The following is a 21,248-nucleotide window of genomic DNA, read 5'->3' on the forward strand; positions in this document are numbered from 1 at the left end:
GAAAGAAGTAAGTGGGGGGTTTACCCTCTCCCATCGCGTGCATCCAATCGTGGCGCTTCCCTTCCAGGCGGCGCATGCGCATCGAACAAAACGCAAAGAGAGAATTTTCACACATAATTTTATTTTAGGAATTCATTTAGTTTTATTTCATTAATATTATTTCGAAATTAAAAATCTTAAAATTCTCTTTTTCTTTTTGAAATTGAAATTGTATTTTTATTTATTATTTTTTATCTATTGTATTTTTAAATGTTCTTTATTTTATTTACAAGTTCATTTCAATAAAGAAGTTAATAAACTTCTTTATTACATTAATTAATTAATTTATTTAATTCATTTAATTTATTTCATTAATTTAATTATTAATTTAAATAATTTGTTTAAACAAATTTTTGTTAAAAAGAATTAACAATACGAATTTTTCTCTTATTTGGTTTTTTTGATAAATTGAGACTTTTTTTTTTTAATTTTCGTTTTGGAGAATTTTAAGAAAAAAAAATGACACCACAGACTCCCTTTACAAGATGAAAAATATAATCAACATTGTACATCTTATTTTTTTAACCAGTTACAATCATCCCTCTGACACTCTCGCTTACTCTTTAATTATTCAAAAAAACTTACCGACCCTCACAGTTTCGTGTAATTTATTAATCCAATGCTCTGGGGAAGTTCTGCACGTAAAGCATATACCTCTCTAATGGAGAAAAATTACGTCTTGTAAAATTTTGCCTGTCGAATTAAAAAAATACGTTGATACTAAATTATTCTTTGATTCTAGAATATAAAAATGAAAAAAAAACAATTTTTTTCACTGCAAAGAAAATTTTTCTATTTTTAAAGGAAACTTTTTTTTTTATTTATTATAAATTTGTAAGGAAAATTTTTGTAAAAATAATTTAACACTATTTTCTCAAAAACTTTTAAGTTAATTAATTTATTAATAATAATAATTTAACATTATTATTAATTGTTTAAATTTTTAAATACATTTACAAAAATATTTCCTACGAATTGCAGAATCATTTTTTTTTTAAATCGAATAATATGAATAATTTACGTTAGAAATTTTTTTTTTCTTTTTGGAAATGAAAAAAGGGGTGAAATCTCGTTATTATTCGATTTTTGAATAGAGGAAAAAATTACACCTTTCGACTGACATTATTATATAGTAACTTCTCGTGTACAAGTTTCATAATACAACGGGAGTCAATTTCTCCCAAATAGCGGAGACTGTGAATGGAAAGTTTCTATTATGGTGGAAGCTTTAGGAAATAATTTCCCCACTTGAATGTGAAGTGATCAGTGATGCTCCAATTGCCTCGACAGTTTTGCGTTTCGCAATCTTCTGGAAAAGCACATAATAGCTTACCAGAATACGAACTGTGAAAACCCCTTCAGGTTTTTTTTTCTTATTTCCTTTCCATTAGATTTTTTTTTGTCTTTCATTTCTGAAAAAGAAACTATAGAGAAAGAGAGATTGAGAGAGAGAGAGAGAGAGAGTTAGTAATTGAGGGAAAAAAATGTCTAGCTTTGGAAAAAAGTGTAAATACCAGAAAAGTGAAATTTGTTTTCCGGTGGAAAATTATTATTATTGGGAAATATTTGTGAAGAAAATGGTATATTTTTATAATATCTGGAATTTTTTTTTGTTTTTGGAAAATATATTATTTTTTTCATTAAAAAAAAAAATACTGTCGTCATTTCTTATTATTATGAAGAATTTACTGAATACGAAAATAAATGTAATTGATTAATTAATTAAATTATTAATTAATTAACTAATTAATTAATTAAATTAATTAATTTTAAATTGGATTATGTAAATTCGTTTCTACTTTGACTTTCATTTTCTCTTTCGCTCACAGTTTTTATTTCACATTCATTTTCTCTCTTATTTTTATTTTCACCCTCATTTTTATCTTTCCTTTCATAGATTTTTATTTTCTCTTTCACTGATAGATTTATATTTTCACTCTCATTTTCACTTTCATTTTCATTTTTACTGTTATAAATTTTTATTTTTTACTTTGATTTTCATTTTCATTGATTTTTATTTTCTCTTTCTCTTTGTTTTATTTTTATTTTCACTCTCATTTTCATTTTCATTTTCATAGATTTCTATTTTCACTGATAGATTTATATTTTCACTCTCATTTTCACTTTCATTTTCATTTTTACTGTTATAAATTTTTATTTTTTACTTTGATTTTCATTTTCATTGATTTTTATTTTCTCTTTCTCTTTGTTTTATTTTTATTTTCACTCTCATTTTCATTTTCATAGATTTCTATTTTCACTCTCATTTTCATTTTTCTTTTCAAAGATTTTTATTTTCATTCTCATTTTCATTTTTAAATTCATAGATTTTTATTTCACTTTCGTCTTCACTCATATTTTTATTTTCACTCTTATTTCCATTTTTCCTTTCATAGATTTTTATTTTCTCTTTGTTACATTTTTATTTTCATTTTTAACTTTCATAGATTTTTATTTTCACTCTCATTATCATTTTCACTCTTACTTTTACTTTTACTTTAATAGATTTTTATTTTCACTCTCACTTTCATTTTTACTTTTACAGATTTCTATTTTCTCTTTCGCTTTCATAGATTTTTATTTTCACTCACTTTTTTATTTCTTGTTTAATAAATTTTTATTTTCACTTTGATTTTTATTTCTACTTTAATTAATTTTTAGTTTTTGCAAAAATTTACTTTTTCCAGCGTAAATTTTTGTAAAACTTAAAATTTTACACGGAAATGGTAAAAATTGTGTCAAAAATTCCTTTTAGATTTTACTAAGCAAACAGTAAAAGTTACATGAAAGTGAAAATAAAAATTAGGAGTTGACAACCTCCTCGAATCTCAGTAAATGAAAGGGGATTGATTTTAAAACAAACGAATGTTATGCAACTTTTTATTTTTTTCACGTGAGTTCTTGAGCATTCTTGTGTATATTTATTGTCTAGAAGTGACCAATTCAATTTCCTGTTACGTAAAGTAGAGAGAGAGAGAGAAGAGAAGAGAAAGAGAAACCTTGCATGTAGAAGCAAAGTTTTGAGGAATTATCCTTCTTGCTTGGTAGTTTTGCAAGTTCGTATATAGATGGCTTCTTTCCCTTTACTTTGAGAATTTCGCGTAATACTAAAGGATCTCATTATATGCGTGTATTTTAAAGAGAATTGCTTGAATAGTTATTTTTTTTTTTAAACTTTTGTTTTAATTTTACGTCAAAATTAATCACTTTGATGGATCGGATCATTTTATTGTAAAAGTCACCATAAAAAGGTAGAAAATATAAAAAATCTGCAATCGGTAACAGTCGGTAACAATTGATAATAGTCGATAACAGTCGGTAACAATTGATAATAGTCGATAATAATTGTCGATAACAGTTGATAAAAGTCTATAACAGTCGGTAACAGTTGACAATAGTCGATAACAGTCGATAATAGTCGGTAATAATCAGTAACTCTCGATATTCGAAACTTGAAATAAAAAAAAGAATCTACGAAGGAAGAAGACCCCTAAGAGCAGAAAACAATCCTCAAGTAGCCAGGAAGCAGGAAGGTGACAGTTCAAGAAGCCAATCATCAAAGGATGCACCTACTTTGTGGTCAAAACCTGAAAGGGAACTCAAAAGAAGAATAACAGGTCAAAAACCCAATTGTACCTAGAAAGAAAAATTTAATTTACCTAGATAGTAAACTTAATTTACCAGTATGGTAAAGTTTCACAAAAGTAGAAAAATTAAAATTTACAAATAAAGACAGGAAAAAAAAATAAAAAGTCGACAATCTTGATGGAAAAAGTGTGATAAAAGATAAGATTTTTTTTTATCTTCCTTCTCTTTTTTCCTCATTGGATTTTTAGTATAGGAAAGAAAAAAAAAGCTCACCTTATATATTATATCACTCAATGGATTGAATTTCCAGTTCCTTTTGAACGGTACAGGATATTTCGGCAGAAAAGGAAGTGATGCGAGCTCATAATGCAAGTAAAACCAGATAGTTTCAATGCTTATATGCGGGTATATACTTTCGTTTCTAAAGAAAAATTTTCAAGAAGTAAATAAAATTCATGGCTGAATTTATACGAGAGTATCAACTTGAAGGATTGGCAGAAGACGCGCAGCTGCCTTGAAATTTGAAACTATAAATTCACACTCTTCCGGTGTGATTCGTGAACAAAAAAAAAAAGAATGGAGAGGGGGGGGGGTTCACACAATATTTTATTAGCAGTTTAGAAATTCTTTTCTCTTTTGTATACACTTCTTAAATTGTTTAATGGATTTAGCGAAACTTTTTGTTTTTTGACCTAAATTTTGGTATAGTGCGGATTTTTTTCTTGTTAGTTGCTGGAAAAAAAGAATAAAATTGTTTGCGGACTCTTTTATTTACCTTTCTTAGTAGGAAACGGGAAATGTCTATAAAATTCAGTTTCTCACTTGTCGCTAATTGTTTTGACTTATTGACCTAAAATTTGGTATAATTCTGCTGTTTTTTTACCTGTAGGAAATATAGGGCGAACTTTTTTAAAGACGTTTTTAAACGACCTTTCAAACAAAATACTTGAAACATTCGGAAAATTTAGTCTCCCTCATCTATTTCCTTCCTTTTTGACCTAAAATTTTGTACAGTGATACACTTTTTAGGCTAATTGCAATAAACGTGTAACGATCTTGTTTCAAATAATTAGCTCTTTAAACCCTAAAAAACTTTTGAATTATTTTGCCATCATCCCTCTAGCTTCTTAATTTTTTGACCTACTGACTTAAAATTTGGTACATATTTGACATTTTTCTTTTTGATTTACGGAATTTTGAAGCAAAAAGTAGACAAGAAAATATTTCAACCTCTCTTTCCCAGATTCTTTATTATTCGACCTATTGACCTAAAATTTGGTACAACTTTTCATTTTTTCTTGTTCATTGCGCAAAAAATAAAACGAATTTTTTTTTGAAACGTTTGAAATTGACCTTTAGAAGCAGAACATTTGTAAAATTCAGTTTTTTTCTCCTTGCTCATTGTTTTTTTTTGACCTATTGACCTAAAATTTGGTACAGTTTTGCTACTTTTCTCGTTGATTACTAGAAAAATACAATATTTGACATCTCTGGAAATTGTTTTTCGAAAAAAATCTAAAACAGAAAAGATTTTTCCCTCTTATTTTGTAGATTCTTTAATTTTTGACCTATTGACCTAAAATTTTGTACAGTTTTTCTGTTTTCTTTGATAATTGCTAAGAAAACACAACGAACTCGTTCGGAATTGTTGTAAATTGTTATTTGAAACAAAAAGCTAAAAAATAGAGAAAAAATTTTTTGATCTTTAGATTTTTTTATTTTTTGACCTATTGACCTAAATTTTGGTGTAATTTTCATGTTTTTCTTGTTTATTGCGTGGAAAAAAAGGAACTGTTTTTGGAACAGTTAATATTCACGTTTTGAAACAGAATGTTTATAAAATTAATTTTTTCTTTCCTTGCTCCTTGTTTTTTCGACCTATTGACCTAAAATTTGGTACAATTTTCCCTCTTTACTTGTTCATTTCGTTAAAAAAAATTACGAATCTCTTGGAGAATGTTTAAAATTGACTTTTTAAAGCAAAAAATATGAAATGCCTTTGAAATACATTTTTCTCTACTAGCTTTTTCTTTTTCGACCTATTGACCTAAAATTTGGTGTACTTCTTCTGTTTCTTTGTTAATTGTTGTAAAAATTCACAGAAGTTGTTTGAAATTTTTGCAAATTGTTCTTTAAATCAAAAAACTAAATCTTAGGGAAGATTTTGTCCTGTCTTCTTTAGAATGTTTATTTTTCGACCTATTGACCTAGAATTTGGTACATATCTACTACTTTTCTTGTTGATTATTGGAAAAATTCAATGACTCTTTTTTTAAAACATTGTAAATTGTCGTTTCAATCCTAAAAACTAAGGCATCGGAAACATTTTCTCATCTACTTTTTCTTTCTTTATTTTTGACCTAATGACCTAAAATTTGGTACAGCTAAGCTTCTTTTCTTGTTGAAAACTGAAAAAGTGCAACGAGCTTGATTAAAATCTTTGCACTTTTGTCTTTTTAAGAAAAAAAAAAAAAACCCGAGAAAGGAAAGATTTATAGATTCTTCATTTTTCGACCTATTGACCACAAATTAGGTCAAATTCTCCCGTTTTTCTTGTTCATTGCGTGAAAAATCAAACGAACTACTTTTAGGTCGGTTAAAATTAACCTTTTGAAATAGAAAATATGAAATGTCTTCAAAATTAAGTTTTCCTCTCCTAGCTTCTTCTTTTTTTGACCTATTGACCTAATTTTTGGTATATTTTCGTTATTTTCTTGCTGACTTCTTGAACCTTTTTGAAATCGCTGCAAAATTGACCTTTGAAACCTAAAAACTAAAATATTGAGAATATTTTGTCTTACCCTCTCTATACCTTATTTATTTTTTGACCTATTGACCTAAAATTTGGTACAGTTTAGCTTCTTTTCTGGCTGATAACTGAAAAAATGCAACGAGCTTGATTGAAATCTTTGCACATTGTTCTTTGTATGAAAAAAATCAAAAAAAGGAAAGATTTGACCTTTTCTTTGCTAAATTTTTCATTTATCGACCTATTTGACCTAAAATTTGGTATATTATGGCTATTTTCTAGTTGATTCTTGCTTGAACTTGTATGAAATCGCTGCAAATTATCCTTTGAAACCGAAGAACTAAAACATTAGGAATATTTTGTCATCTCTATCTTCTTTATTTTTTGACCTACTGACCTAAAATTTGGTACACTTGCCCATTTCCACTGTCTTTTCTCGAAGACTTTAATAAAATCAGGTCAAAAACTTGATTTTAATAGCAAAAAATAAAAATACTTGTAGGGGAACATAGTCTAGGTCGGCCACCTTTTTGACTTTTGTTTATAACTTTTTTTTAAAAATGAATTTGGACAATTGAAGTATATGGTTGGAAAGTCCTGTTTAATAGGAACATTTTTTCTGTACAAAGTAAATTGACAGGTTTAAAAATGAAAAAGTTATAAAGATTTAAAAAAAAAAAAATTTGTAGTCCAGGTTAGCCATTACAGTCAAGGTCGGCCATGTTTAAAATTCAAAGGGCATTAATCGTTAAAAAATAAAATAACATGTTTGGAGTTACGGAAAATTGATTCTTTATTGTTTACAGTTTGTAACTTAATGAAATAACAAAATAATAACAATAAACAATATAAAAAAAAAATATAAATAAAAAAAAGTTTTGCACTAAAATATTAATAAAATTAAATAAAAATATTAATAAGATGATCAATTATATTATGAGTTATACAGAATTGCAGTTTTTGCAAATGAAGTAGCTCGTCCTCAACTTTGCGCATTTTAAACACATAGTGGCCGACCTTGACAGTAAGTAACATTACCGAATTGTTGTAACCATAAAGAAATACGTTTCGGGATTCGATTTTTTACTTTGTTTTCCTTTCAACCATGAGTCCCACAAATTTTCTGCATACTTGCCTTGACGATTCAATTTGTTTTTTATCTTTTATTAATGGTTTTTCACATTATGCACAAAACTTTTTTTGAGCTTTTTTTGTACCGACGTCACAGAAAACACAATTTTCGATTTTCCGAAAATGTAATTGAACAAAAAGTTAGGTTTCACTAAGACAAGCTTCGACAAAAATGCGCGTAGGTGGCGCTAGTGAACTTGACAAAAAAACGCGAGTGGCCTACCTAGACAGTAGGCCAACCTTGACTACATTCCCCTACACAAATATTTATCAAAATTAATTTCTAATCCTCGGCGCAAAATCCGCTATAAAATGGTCAATTTTCAAAAGAAAAGAAAGCGAATAAAAATGTGACTTTATAATTTTTACTCGCTTCATTGATGGTGATTGATGATCGATATCTCTCTCTCTCTTTTTTTTTGCTTCACCTCTAAAAGTATTATATTACCTTGGCATTAGATCTGGACCGACGACGACGACAACGACGGGTTTTGACCCGTGTGTTTGTCATATATATTGGAGGGTTCTTCGTGCGTGCTTGTTATATATATATATATATACGTATATATTTTACGATATCGGTGACGGGGAGTCACGGTCGAGCGTGCGGACTAAGGGAATCGGGCGTCGCGACGCTTCACGGGAGCGCCTCGAACTAAAACTCCGGAGCGCTTAAATGCTTTCAGTGTTGAATCCGCGATCGACGCGAACGTACACGTGCAATCGTAACGCACTGTGCGGGTACTATATATATAGATATATACATATATATATACAATTTACGTATTTGGAAAGTACGGTCTTTCTAGTCTCGGCAACTTTTCCTTTTCATCCCCCAATATTAAACCTCCACCCCCCCCCCCGAAAAAAAATCGGGCAAATGAAATATTTTTTTTTGTAAAAATTAATTTTTTATTTTATTTTTACATTAAAATATTTATTGATACTTGATTTTTATTAATCGAGAAAAAGGATATTAGAAAAATGGGTGAGAATTTATTTTTTCTATAGGAGATAATTTTTCGTTTTGAATAAGGTGATATGATCGAAAAAAGGGAAGTTGAGCTTTTTTTAGGGGATGTTTTTGCAAATTTTTGCCGAAATGCCCGGGGATTGATGCAAGAGGGCGTGGTATTGTTTTTCTTTTTTTAATCACTGCTGAAGAAAATTTAGAAAAGTGTCATCCATCCCCAATGGATTAAAGAGAATTTTCCCAAATTTTCATTTTCGATTTTTTTTTCTCAAAAGACTTTAAAAAGAAATTTTTAATTTCAACCTTTTTTTCTCTCTCTGTAATTTCTGTTTTCCAAAATTTTCTTCGATTTACTTTCCATTTCTTTGATTATTTCAAAATATTTTTGTCTCTTTTGATTTTTAAATCCGTTAGAAAAATCCCTTCTTTTGAAAATTGAATTTTTCAAAAATTAGATTTAGAAATTAGATTTTTAATTTCAAATTTTGCGAAAAGTGATTTTATCATTTGGAGAAAAATCGTGAATAATAGGGGGAAAAAAATGTTGAAGTAAAATTTTAATTTGAAAAAAAGAAAAGTTTTTGGAGTTGTGTGGGAATTGTTTTTTTTCCCTCGAAATGTAAAAAAAAGGGGTTAACGACTGAATTATCCTTAGGAAAATTTCTTTCAAGCGTGAAAATTTGGCCATTTTTCACCTTTCATCCCCTTTCGGTGTATAACAATTTTAACCCGAAACTTCAAGCAGGGAATAATAGTTTCGCGAGTAAATGAAGCGTACACCGAGAATTTAATGAGGTTTCCAAAAGTTTTTTTTTTTTTTTGCTTTTAAAATTGACATTGAATGCGTTTTTTATTCAAAATCAGATTTTTTACTAACTGAAGAATTTTATCATATCATAGAAATCAGAATTTTATTATATCGTAGAAATCAGTAATGATGATACAATTTTTTAATTATTTCTCCCTAATTATTAATAGTAATTAGAATATTTTTTGATTGAAGTATAATTTCAAACTTTAGTAAAATTATTAATTTTACTTTTTTTCCTTTTTTTTTCTGAAAATCAGTTGCAAATGGCTGTCAATTATTCTCTCGAATGTGATTCGATATAAAATTGTTGTGTATTTTTTTTTCGCCATGAAAACATTTGTTTTTCGAACGGAATACATCATCATGAAGAACTCTGGATATTAATTAACGTGCAAAAAAGGAATTAAAAAATGATGAAAATTTTACTAACAAAAAACGAGTTGATATTTATTTTATCCGTATGACAATTAATGTCTGTTACAACAATTTTTTTAACTGATTGTAAAAATGATTTTTTTAGGGGTTTATCATAAAGTCGTTTCTCGTTTTTAGAGGAAGGATTCTGTTTATTGATTTTAATTAGTGGAATTTTTTTAATTCTAGTACTATCAAATATTTTTTTTTCTATTCAATTAAAATCGTTTTTATTTTGTTTTTTCGGGGAAATATTTATTTAAAAAATTATTTTTTCGGGGGAAGGATATTTTTGTAAGAGTATTTTTTTCGGATGAATATTTTTAAGGGTTTTTCTTACTTTTCAAAAGGTATTTTTTCGGACAAATATTTTTAAAAAGATATTTTTTTCGGAAAAATATTCCTCAAGAGTATTTCTTCCCGGACGAATATTTTTGTAATAGAATATTCTTCCTCGAGATAAATATTTCTAAAAAGGTATTTTTTCGGACAAATATTTTTTGAAAAAGGTATTTTTTTAGGACAAATATTTCTCAAGAGTATTTTTTCCGGAGGAATATTTTTCGAAAAATATTTTGTTTCTCGTGACAAATATTTCTAATAAAAAGTATTTTTTACGGACAAATATTTCTGAAGAGTATTTCCTTCCGAACGAATATTTTTTTCAGAGAAATATCTCTAGTATTTTATCGGGAAAATTCTTCTAAGGAGTATTTTTTCCCAGACTGATATTTTGGAAAAAATATTGCTTCTCGGGAAAAAAAAATTCTAAAAAGGTATTTTTTCGGACAAATATTTTTAAAAGTGTATTTTTTTGGGACGATTGTAAATAGTATTTTTTTCTATCAAGTATTTTCAGAAAAGTATTTTTTTTCTCGAAAAATATTTTCTAAAGGGTATTTTTTTCTAGATTAAATATTCTCAAAGAAGTACTTTTTTTGGAAAAGTATTTTTGAAAGAGTTTTTTTCCTCCAACAAATATTTCTTAGAGTATTTTTTTCTCTTGAAAAATATTTTTTTAAAAATAGTATTTCTTCGTGAAAAGTATCGGAAAAGTATTTTAAAATTAGTATTTATACGCGAAAAAATTTCCCCATCTGAAAAACATTTTAAAAAAATATTTCTTCATTAGGAAGGTGAAATTTTTTTAATTCAGTGATTATGGTGAGGAAAAAAAGTGGACTGTGTATTTTTTTTTTTGAAGCTCCGGTGAAAATTTGGAATATCAAAAGTTGTCAGTGAAATCTTATTAGACTCAGATCACGTAACTGTGCTTCGTTGAGTAAACGAGGCATATAACATCCGTGACGAATGATCCATCCCTGTCAAAGGGAGTAATAAACAGCTACCCTACTCTCTCTCTCTCTCTCTTTCTTTCTCGATTCAGAACTCTCTGTGATCCAGTTTGAGGGAAAAAATACTGCTTTTCATTCAGAGACTGTTTCTAACTGTGAAAACTATTCGTTTATAGGGGAAAGAAGGAGGAGGGTGTGGGAGGAAGTGAAACTTTGGCAAATAAACCAAGCGCCGAAACCACACTTTTACCAAACATTTGAAACAGTTTGATCGAACAGTCAGTCAGTGAAAATCTATAGGACATTAAACTGCCTCGTTTACGCTCCAAGTTAATCTAAACTGACAGTCGCCAGGACAAGTTTACACCTCGGACAAATCTTCCTGACGTTCTATTTCATCATTGGCTTTCCAATCTTTATGAAATTTATTTTTTCGTGGTATTTTTTTTTCACTCTCATGGAATATCGAGTCTCGATGGAAATTTCCTCGGGAAAATCTCGATCGGTGGGAATTTCCTCAAGAAATCTCGATCTATATAAATTTCCTCGGGAAAATCTCGATCGGTGGGAATTTCCTCGAGAAATCTCGATCTATGGAAATTTCCTCGGGAAAATCTCGATCGGTGGGAATTTCCTCGAGAAATCTCGATCTATGGAAATTTCCTCGGGGAAATCTCGATCAGTGGGAATTTTCTTGAGAAATCTCGATCTATGGAAATTTGAAAGAAGAAATCTCAATCCTTGAAAATTTCATCGAGGAAATCTCGATCTATGGAAATTTTACTGAAAATCGTTCCTTCAGTGAGAAATTCCTCAAGAAAATCTTGATTTACTGAAATTTTTTCGAGGAAATCTCGATCCATCGAAATTTGATCTAAAAAATCTCGATCCTTGGAAATTTCCTCGAAAAAATCTCGATCAATGGGAACGTTCTCGAGAAATCTCGATCCTTGGAAATTTCTTCGAGAAAATCTCGATCGGTGGGAATTTCCTTGAGAAAATCTCAATCTACAAAAATTCAATCGAGGAAATCTCGATCGAGAAAACGTCATTTAGATAAATTTTTTTAATTTATAAAAAATTTTTGTTTTATTCCTCGCGAGTAATAAAATCTCTTTTTAACCCAATTTTTTTGTTTTCGACGAATAATTATACACGGAAGCATTGATTTTGAATGGTATTCATTCATCCTGTGTATTTTAATGAAGTGCGAAATGTTTCAAGTCATAGAAAGTAAATATAAAACAAAGTGTGCATAGAGTGGAAATAAAAAAAGGAAAAAAAATGAAAGCTAATGTAAATATTTTCCAACAACCAATCTTTTAATTCGACCCTCAGTTTACTGAGTAAACAGATTATTGTGCATCAAAGTATTATCTCCCTTTTTGCCGCGATGTAGATATTGGAAGTTTACTTCTTCTAAGCCTGTAATTTTTCCTTAAAGGCCCATCTAACTCTTTTATCAAAAAAATGTTTCTTCTTCCCTTCTTTCCCTTTTTAATGAAACGAAATAAAAATATTTAAATATGAAAATTTTAATATTGAATATTAATATTTATTTACTAAACTAAATATTAATATTTAATTACTAAATTGAATATTAATGTTTATTTAATAAACTAAATATTAGTATTTATTTAATAAAATTATAAAATACATTATTTATATTTACAATAATAAAAATTCTGTATAAAGATAAGTGTGTAAAACCGATTTTTGGTGTTAAATCGTCATTTCGTTTTGACCGCGCCCAGTTCGGGATCCTATGACAGATTCACTTTGACAATTTTTGTTCCGAATTGGTTTTATAGTTTCGCATATTTTTTCTGCACAAGGAGAATGATTTCCGAGTAGTTTATTCACTGAAAAAAAATTTAGTTGGATGAAATAACCGATTACTTTTCTATTATCAAATAAATATTTTTCAGAATCAAATAATTTTTATTTGAATCAAGTAATTTTTAATTAAATCAAGTAATTTTTAATATAATCAAGTAATTTTTATTTAAATCAAATAATTTTTATATGAATCGAGTAATTTTTATTGAAATCAATTAATTTATATTTGAATCAAATAATTTTTATTGAAAGCAAATAAATTGTATTTAAATCAATAATTTCTGTATTTGAAGCAAATATTATTTAATTGACTTAAATAAAAATTACATGATAAAAATAAATGCTTATTTGATAATAGACAATCATAATCGTTTATTTTAATCAAACAAATTTTTCTTTAATGGGGGTAATAAAAAATAATTTAATAGTTAATAATACAAATAGTTTAATAGGTTTCCGAATTGGCTTCAGTTTTGCATATTTTTCTACATGAGGGAAATAATAATTTTTTAATACTTAATAATGAAAATTATTTAATAGTTAATAATAAAAATCAGTTTATATAAAAAATGGTTCAACAGCTAATAATAAAAAGTAGTTTGAAGGCGAATGATAAAAATAGTTCGACAACCAATATAAATAATAATAATAATAATAATAATAATAATAATAATAATAATAATAATAATAATAATAATAATAATAATGTATTGAATAAAAAAAATTTTTTTAATAAAAATTGTTTATTATAGTTAATTTGAAAATAATTTACATAGAGAACGATTGGATAAATTTTGTAGGAAAGATGAAACGCTGTGATAAGAATGAACGGGGGTTTAGAACAGCGTTGTTGCAATTAATCACTTAGTGGTTTTATTTAATTACGTCTCGAAGACAAGGGGGTTGGCAAAAGGGCAGCAACTGGGAAACAGAGTGCATGATATTAACCCCCAGGTCGGGAGTATAAATCGAGTTCATATAGCTTTAGTAGACGTCCGCTGATGTGCAAGAGAGAGATGGGAGGGGAGGGGGTGAGTAGTTGTTCAGGAGTTCATCAATCATCGACGATAAATTCCGTCAAAAAAAAAAAACGAACCTATTCACCATTTTTTTTTCACTCCTCCTTTTTCCTTGAATAAAAAATATGTGAGTGACTTTTACTCGAGAATGGAGACTAAAACTTGTAAAGGGCACTCGTTCCCTCTCTCTTTACTCTCTTCTCTCTTTTCTTTTCTCTGTCTCTACTCTTCCCACTCTCTTCTTTCTTCACATTTTTCTTTTTCTTTTCACTTTCTTTTTTTATCTCTTCTTTCTTCACTGTTTCCACTTTTTTCTTTCTCTCTTCTTTCTTCACTCTCTCCACGTTTTTCTTTCTCTCTTCTTTCTTCACTCTCTCCACGTTTTTCTTTCTTTCTTCACTCTTTTCTTTCTTCTTTCTGTCTCTACTCTTCTCACCCTCTTCTTTCTTCACCATCTGGACTTTCTTCTTTCTCTCTTCTTTCTTTACATTTTTCTTTCTTTTTTCTCTCTTCTTTCTTCACTGTTTCCACTTTCTTCTTTTACTCTCTTCTTTCTTCACTCTCTCCACTTGTTTCTTTCTCTCTTAACTCTTCTCTCTCTATCTTATTTCAGAAGAGAGGGAGATGGAGAAAGAAAGAGAGTTTTTCTCTCTTCTTTCTTCACTGTTCACTCTCTTCTAAAAGAAGAAAGAAAAAGAGAAGAGTGAAGAAAGAAAAACTCTTTTTTTTCTAGTGAAGAAAGTAGAGAGCGAGAGAGAAAGAACAAAAAAGAGAGAGATAGAAAGAAAGAAGAGTGAAGAAAGAGGGAAATAAAGAAGAGTGCAGAAAGAGAGAAAAATAGAAGAGTGAAGAAAGAGAGAAAAAAGAAGAGTGAAGAAAGAGAGAAAAATAGAAGATTGAAGAAAGAGAGAAAAAAAGAAGAGTGAATAAAGAGAGAAAAATAGAAGAGTGAAGAAAGAGAGAAAAAAAGAAGATTGAAGAAAGTAGAGAGCAAGAGGAAAACAGAAAGAAAGTAAAAAAAAAGAGAGAGAGAAATAAAAAAGAGAGAAAGGAAAAAAGGAGTCATATAGAGAGAGAGAGAGGGAGAGAAATAGTGTGTGAAGTTGAATCTATCGAAAATCCCCGCTGGTCATTCGCGGTAGAGAGATCATTAGGATCGTATTCAAGATTCGCGTCAAGAGCCCACTCTCAACGGCCGCCAACGAGCAGCTTTCGTCACGGAACAAACTTTTCTCCCCCTCTTGGAAATAAAAGTCCTCTTCTCTACACCGACAACTATCTTCTTTTTTAGGGGGAGAGGAAGGGGAGCAAGAGAGAGATAGTCAGGGGTTGACTTTTCTATATACTTTGCCAGCAAGAGGGATAAAGGTCAACGTTGAACTTTTCATCCGCATTTCTGCCTCATTGAGTTTGCTTACCAGGATACTTCTTCTAACTTAATTCCTTCCCGAAACTTGACTTCGAAAAGCCAACCTGAGGATCAGCTGAAAATATATATATATATATATATATATATATATATATATATATATATATATATATATATATATATATATATATAAATGTATAGTTCCTGATGAAATCGTTTCGTAAATTTAAGGCGTGGTGAAACTTGACATTTTTTTGTGTATTATGTGCGGGAAAGATGATTTGTTATATGGGGGATGATTTTTTTTTACCTTTTTGGAATTTTTTTCCAAATTACAGTTTCACATTTATTTTTCTAATTCTCAGCGAAAATGAGAATTTATACATTTTATAGTTAATTAATAATTAATTTATTAATTATCTTTAATTAATGAATGAAATTAATTTAATTCTGATTTAATTAAAATCAAAAGTTGCAACAAAAATGAAAAAAAAATTGAAGGAAAAGAAGAATTAAAGAACTGAAAAAATTACACAAAATACTGAAAGAAGCAAAAAGGGAAATCCCCTCCAAAAAACAGTTCGATTAAATGAAAACCAAAAGAAAAAAAATTTTTTCTTATTGTATATCAATAAAATAGAATCTTTTTGAAAAAAATAGGGCCGTTTTTTCTTTTTTTTGTTATTGTTAAAGTGTATGTGAGTGTATATGTTTTTCTTTTTCTCGCACTGATCGATTTGCGATGCGAGTGCATGAGAGCCAATCAAGGAGTCCCTTTCTGTTAGTTACTGAAAGGCATTGCTGCCCTCGTTTCGTTCTGTTGAACACAAGCCATGCTCCTAACAGTTAGGCAACTCAACTGTTTGGTGGGAGGAGGGTTAAAAGCGATTTCGACCTGCTGGCAAATTCAAAGCAGCAACATCCTCTGCAAAGTCAAAAGAATTCAACTTCCATTCACTCCTTAACATTTTCGATTCTATCGAATTTCCCAAACGATCATGTCTCTTTATTCGAAAAATAGAAGAAAAAGAAAAAAAAAATTTTTTTTTTATTCTAGATTTAATTGAGTTAATTTCAATGATAAACAAATAAGAAGTGAAATAAAGTGTAAATAAATAAATAATTTGCAATTATTGCAAAATAAGAAAAAACGAAAGAAAAGAACTAATAATGGAAGAATTAACACTATGACAAATAGTTAATTCAAAAATAATAATAATAATAATAATAATAATAATAATAATATACAAAAAAAATTATAATAATTAACAACAATTTGACTAAGAAATTATAATATAGTTTACAATAAATAAAGAAATGAAAAAATTACTAAACAAAAAAAATTAACTTATAAATTGTAATAAATGAATAAATAAGTATAATATATAATTATAATAAACCTAATAAATTATTATATAATTTGTAATAACGAAATAATTAAATACTTTAACGACAAAATAGCTCAAAAAAATTACATTTAATAAACAATTAGAACAACATCAACATAGCTTTAAATTATGATAAAGTGATAAATAATTTAACAACAAAATAACTAATAAATAATTGCAATTAATAAATAATTTAAAATTTCATCCAATAAGTAATTAAAATAAATTGAATTAATTTCTAGTTAATTAATTAGAAGGAATATAATTATTAAATTAAAAGAAAATAATAAATAATTTAACAACAAAATACCTGATAAATAATTGTAGTTATAGCAAATAATTTAAACAAATAGTAACAAGGAAAATATTCAATAACTAATAAATTACAATAAAACGGGAAATAGTTTACTTATTCTTTAAAAATAAATTATATGTTTAAAAAAATATTGTTTAAAATAAAAAGAATAAATAAATAATAACAAAAGATAAATAATTATTATAAATTAGGAAAAAAAGGATAAATAATAAATTGGAAATAAATTGGAATTAGCAAATAATTAAAAGAATAATACCATACAACAATAATTAATATAAATAAACAAATGAATAAACAAATAAACAAAAAATAAATAAACAAATAAATAAACAAATAAATATATAACAATATATAAAAATATATAAATGAATAATAAATAATAAACAATAATTAAGGACATACAATGCAATTAATTAACAAGTAGCGTTGAATTAAAAATGAAACTTAGATTCTGAACTTTATTTCACTCTGATATTAATTATTAAGTTGATAATAAATTTATAGAGAATAGAGAAAATTTTTTTACAAATAAAAAATTCAGTGGCTTGAATTGTTAATTAATTTAAGTGAATTTTTTTGTGTGTTTCAGTTTGAGAACGTGTGTGTTTAATTTTTTTAAATAAAAATTTAAACATAATACTCAGCTCATCTATATAAAAAAAAGTATTCGTGAATCGAGTGATGGGTGATCAGCGTGTACCACAAAGATCAAAGTGGCGCGTGGATAAAGCATTAAAGTGACTTAAAAAAAAAGTGCAAGGAAGAAAAAAAGGGCGAGATTAAAGTGACAAAGTGCTTAACGCGCTGGCGTCGAAGCTCCGAAGGAAGAATTCAAAAAAGAAAAAAGAAAGTTAATCTAGGCAAGGTGAAAAGATGAGGTGTCTTCCGATCGTTGTCTTCATCGCCCTACTCACCAACGTCAGCACACAAGGTCAGTTTTCATCGTCAATTTTTTATATAATATTATAATATACATAGACTAATTTTTTGTGTTCAATTTTACACTGACACAGACACATTTTTATCTTTTATACTTTCTTTTTTATTTTTCGCCTCTTTTTCTTTTCTTTTCTTTTTTTTTCTTTTTGTATCTTTTTTTTCTCCCCGGATTTTATCGATGAAAACGCTTAGCTGTTAAATCCTCACACGCTGATCACTGAATTGCGTGTATTTCACCTTAAATGTCCTGCCTCGTCATTCGGAAAATTTCTTTTCCTTCTCTTTTCGAGTTTTATCGAATCTTGAATATATCATGTCTCTATTTATATTTCGCGGTTAAACTTGGAAATCTTTTAGTTTTTTTCGAGGAATAAAAAAATAAGATTAAAATTTTTAAATAAAAAAAAAGTTAAAAAAATTTAAAAAGTTAAATAAAAAATAATAATAAATAAAATAAAAGAACTATAAATAAAACATAAAATTAATAATAAAATAACAAATTTTAATTTAATTTTTTGTTTATTTTATTTTATTATTTTACTTTAATTTTTATTTTTTAATTTCTTTTCTTTATCATTTTATTTTAAATAATTTACCTATATATTTAAATTTAATTAAAATTAATTTAAATTAATTTTTTTAATTAATTTAATTTAATTTAATAATAAAACTAATAATTTTTTTTTATTATTCTTATTTTTCATTGTTATTATTAATAATTATTATTGTACATATTTTAATTATTTATCATTTTCAATTTCAATCGGTTGTAATTTTCTTTTTTCGCAAATTATATATTGCGCAAATTTTAATTAATTGTTTCATTAAATAAAAATGCATTTAATTTGCATTTAATAAATTAAATACCATAATTATTATTTTTATTCCACCAAAGATATTTCATATTTTAATCGGATTATATTTGTGTAAATTATTGTCGAGAAATTTCTTCCTTTTTTTTTTAATTTTACACATCATTTTTATAATTGAATGAGTTTTTAATATTGATAATTTTTAATTGATTGGATAAAAAAGATTACAATATTTAAAAGCTTTTGAACTAAACTTTAAAGTAAATGAAAAATATTTATATTGCTATTTACTTTTTTTTAATATTTTTTTTATAAACTGTTATTTGCACTACATCAAAGGAAATATTTATTTGTATATAAATGTTAATAATTTTGCCTATACATAATATTGATAAATGTTAATTATATTATTTTTAATTGGCATTTTGGATATATATGCAGATTGTCACTAATTAAAGGGTTAATCATATATATGTATATATTTGACCTGAAGCGTGTTATATCGATAAATACAATTATACGAGATAATTTGCAAACCATGTAGAAATTAAATTCTAATTGTATTTTTGTGTGCGGGGGATTTTCGATTTTTATTTGGTTGAATTAATTAAAAAAATTTATTGATTTTTGTTTGTAAAAATGCTCTTTGACCGAATTTCTATTTTAGTTACATTTTTACCCTGGATTTTTATTTTTACGAATTTTCATTTGAGTGAAATTTTATATTAATGATGGAATTTTTATTTTTTGTTTTCTTTGAGCTAATAATGTTTGACTTTAATATTACAGTTTTATACAAATTTTAGTGTGTGAATTTTTAGGTCAACTAAATTTTCTATTTGATCGCATTCCAACCGGATTCTGACTATTTCTTTTAGGAAAAAAAAATTTTGTTTGCGTTGATTTTGTTTTGATTGAATTTTAAGTTTTGAGTTACTCTTTTCTTGAATTTTTATTGAATTGAATTTAGAATTTTTACCTGAAAATAATTTAATTTAATTTCAATTCCGACATTTTTTCTAGAAAAACATTTCTCCATTTGAATATATTCCAAATGAACTGAATCAAAAAACTTTGAATTGAATTTCGAATTTCGACCTAAAAATAATTAAATTTATCTTTCGTTCTGGCAGTTTTTTCAGGAAAATAATTTTTCCAGTTGCGTTGATTTTTTAACTGAACACTAAGATATAGTTGAATTTCTCGTCTCTTGAATTTTTAGTGAATTGAATTTGAAATATTGACCTAATAATAATTTAATTTAATTTCAATTCCGAAAATTTTGTTTGGAATAATATTTTTTCTAATTATTTTTATTTCTTTAAGAATTGAATTGCAAATCTCTTGTTTTTAGGGAATTTCAAATTTTGACCTAATAATAATTGAATTTAATTTCAATTCTGAATGTTTTTCTTAGGTTAATATATTCTCTGTTTGCATTGATTTCTATTTCAATAACTTTCAAATAATTTAATTTCCATTCTCTTAAATTTTTTCTTATGAAATTTATTTACGAATTTTGACCTAAAAATAATTGAATTTGATTTCAATTCCGAAAATTTTGTTTGGAATAATAATTTTTCTAATTATTTTGATTTCTTCGACAATTGAATTAAATTGCAAATCTCTGAAGTTTTTATGGAATTTCAAATTTTGACCTAAAAATAATTGAATTTTATTTCAATTCCGTCTGTTTAGAAAAATAATTTTTCTATTTGTTTTAATTTTAATTCGAATAAAAATTTCAACTGAATTAAATTTTTATTCTCTTGAATTTTTTTTCTTATGAAATTGAATTTCAAATTTAGACCTAAAAATAATTGAAATTTAATTTCAATTTCAATTCCGTCTGTTTTTTTAAAATAATTTTTCCATTGATTTCAATTTCTATTTGAATGACTTACAAATAATTAAATTTCTATTCTCTTGAATTTTTTCTTATGAAATTTAATTACGAATTTTTACCTAAAAATAATTGAATTTAATTTCAATTCCGTCTGTTCAGGAGAATAATTTTTCCATTTGTTTTAATTTCATTTTGAATAAAAATTCCGACTAAATTAAATTTCTATTCTCTTGAATTATTTTTCTTATGAAATTCAATTCTGAATTTTGACCTAAAACCTATTGAAATCAATTTCCATTTCAATTGTTTTTTTATGGTAAATAATTTTTCTTTTTGTGTTTATTTCTTTATGACAGGATTCAAATTTGAATTTTATTTACAAACCAAGTGAATTTCTCTTGAATTTTTATTAAATTTAATTTCAAATTTAGACCTAAAAATAATTGAAATTTAATTTCAATTTCAATTCCGTCTGTTTTTTTTTAGAAAAATCATTGTTCCATTGAATTCAATTTCAATTTGAATAAATTCCAAATAAATTAAATTTCCATTCTCTTCTTTTCATTTGCAAAGAAATAAATTCCCGTCGTTTAATATTTATTCCCTTCGCACTTCTATCGAATAAAGTGTTTTACACACACACACACACATACACATCAACTCCTGAAATTTCGTTTTAGCCGAAAGAAGAGAAAGAATAAGAAATAAAAAATCAAAATT

At 26.7% G+C, this 21,248-nt stretch overlaps 1 protein-coding gene across 4 annotated transcripts in view; it reads left to right on the plus strand.

Annotated features, from left to right (window-relative positions):
• Positions 1-8,100: 8,100 nt before the first annotated feature.
• Positions 8,101-21,248, plus strand: part of LOC122511627 (nephrin) — a 411,680-nt gene continuing 398,532 nt past the window's right edge. For all 4 annotated transcript variants that reach the window (XM_043627001.1, XM_043626999.1, XM_043627000.1 and 1 more), the window contains exons 1-2: positions 8,101-8,495; positions 17,521-17,862. In XM_043627001.1, the coding sequence (XP_043482936.1) occupies positions 17,805-17,862 (58 nt within the window). In that variant the 5' untranslated portion in view covers positions 8,101-8,495; positions 17,521-17,804. The remainder of the gene's footprint in view (positions 8,496-17,520; positions 17,863-21,248) is intronic.

Source organism: Leptopilina heterotoma, unplaced genomic scaffold (genome assembly GCF_015476425.1).
Source record: "Leptopilina heterotoma isolate Lh14 unplaced genomic scaffold, ASM1547642v1 Lhet_88, whole genome shotgun sequence".
Classification (NCBI taxonomy): domain Eukaryota; kingdom Metazoa; phylum Arthropoda; class Insecta; order Hymenoptera; family Figitidae; genus Leptopilina; species Leptopilina heterotoma.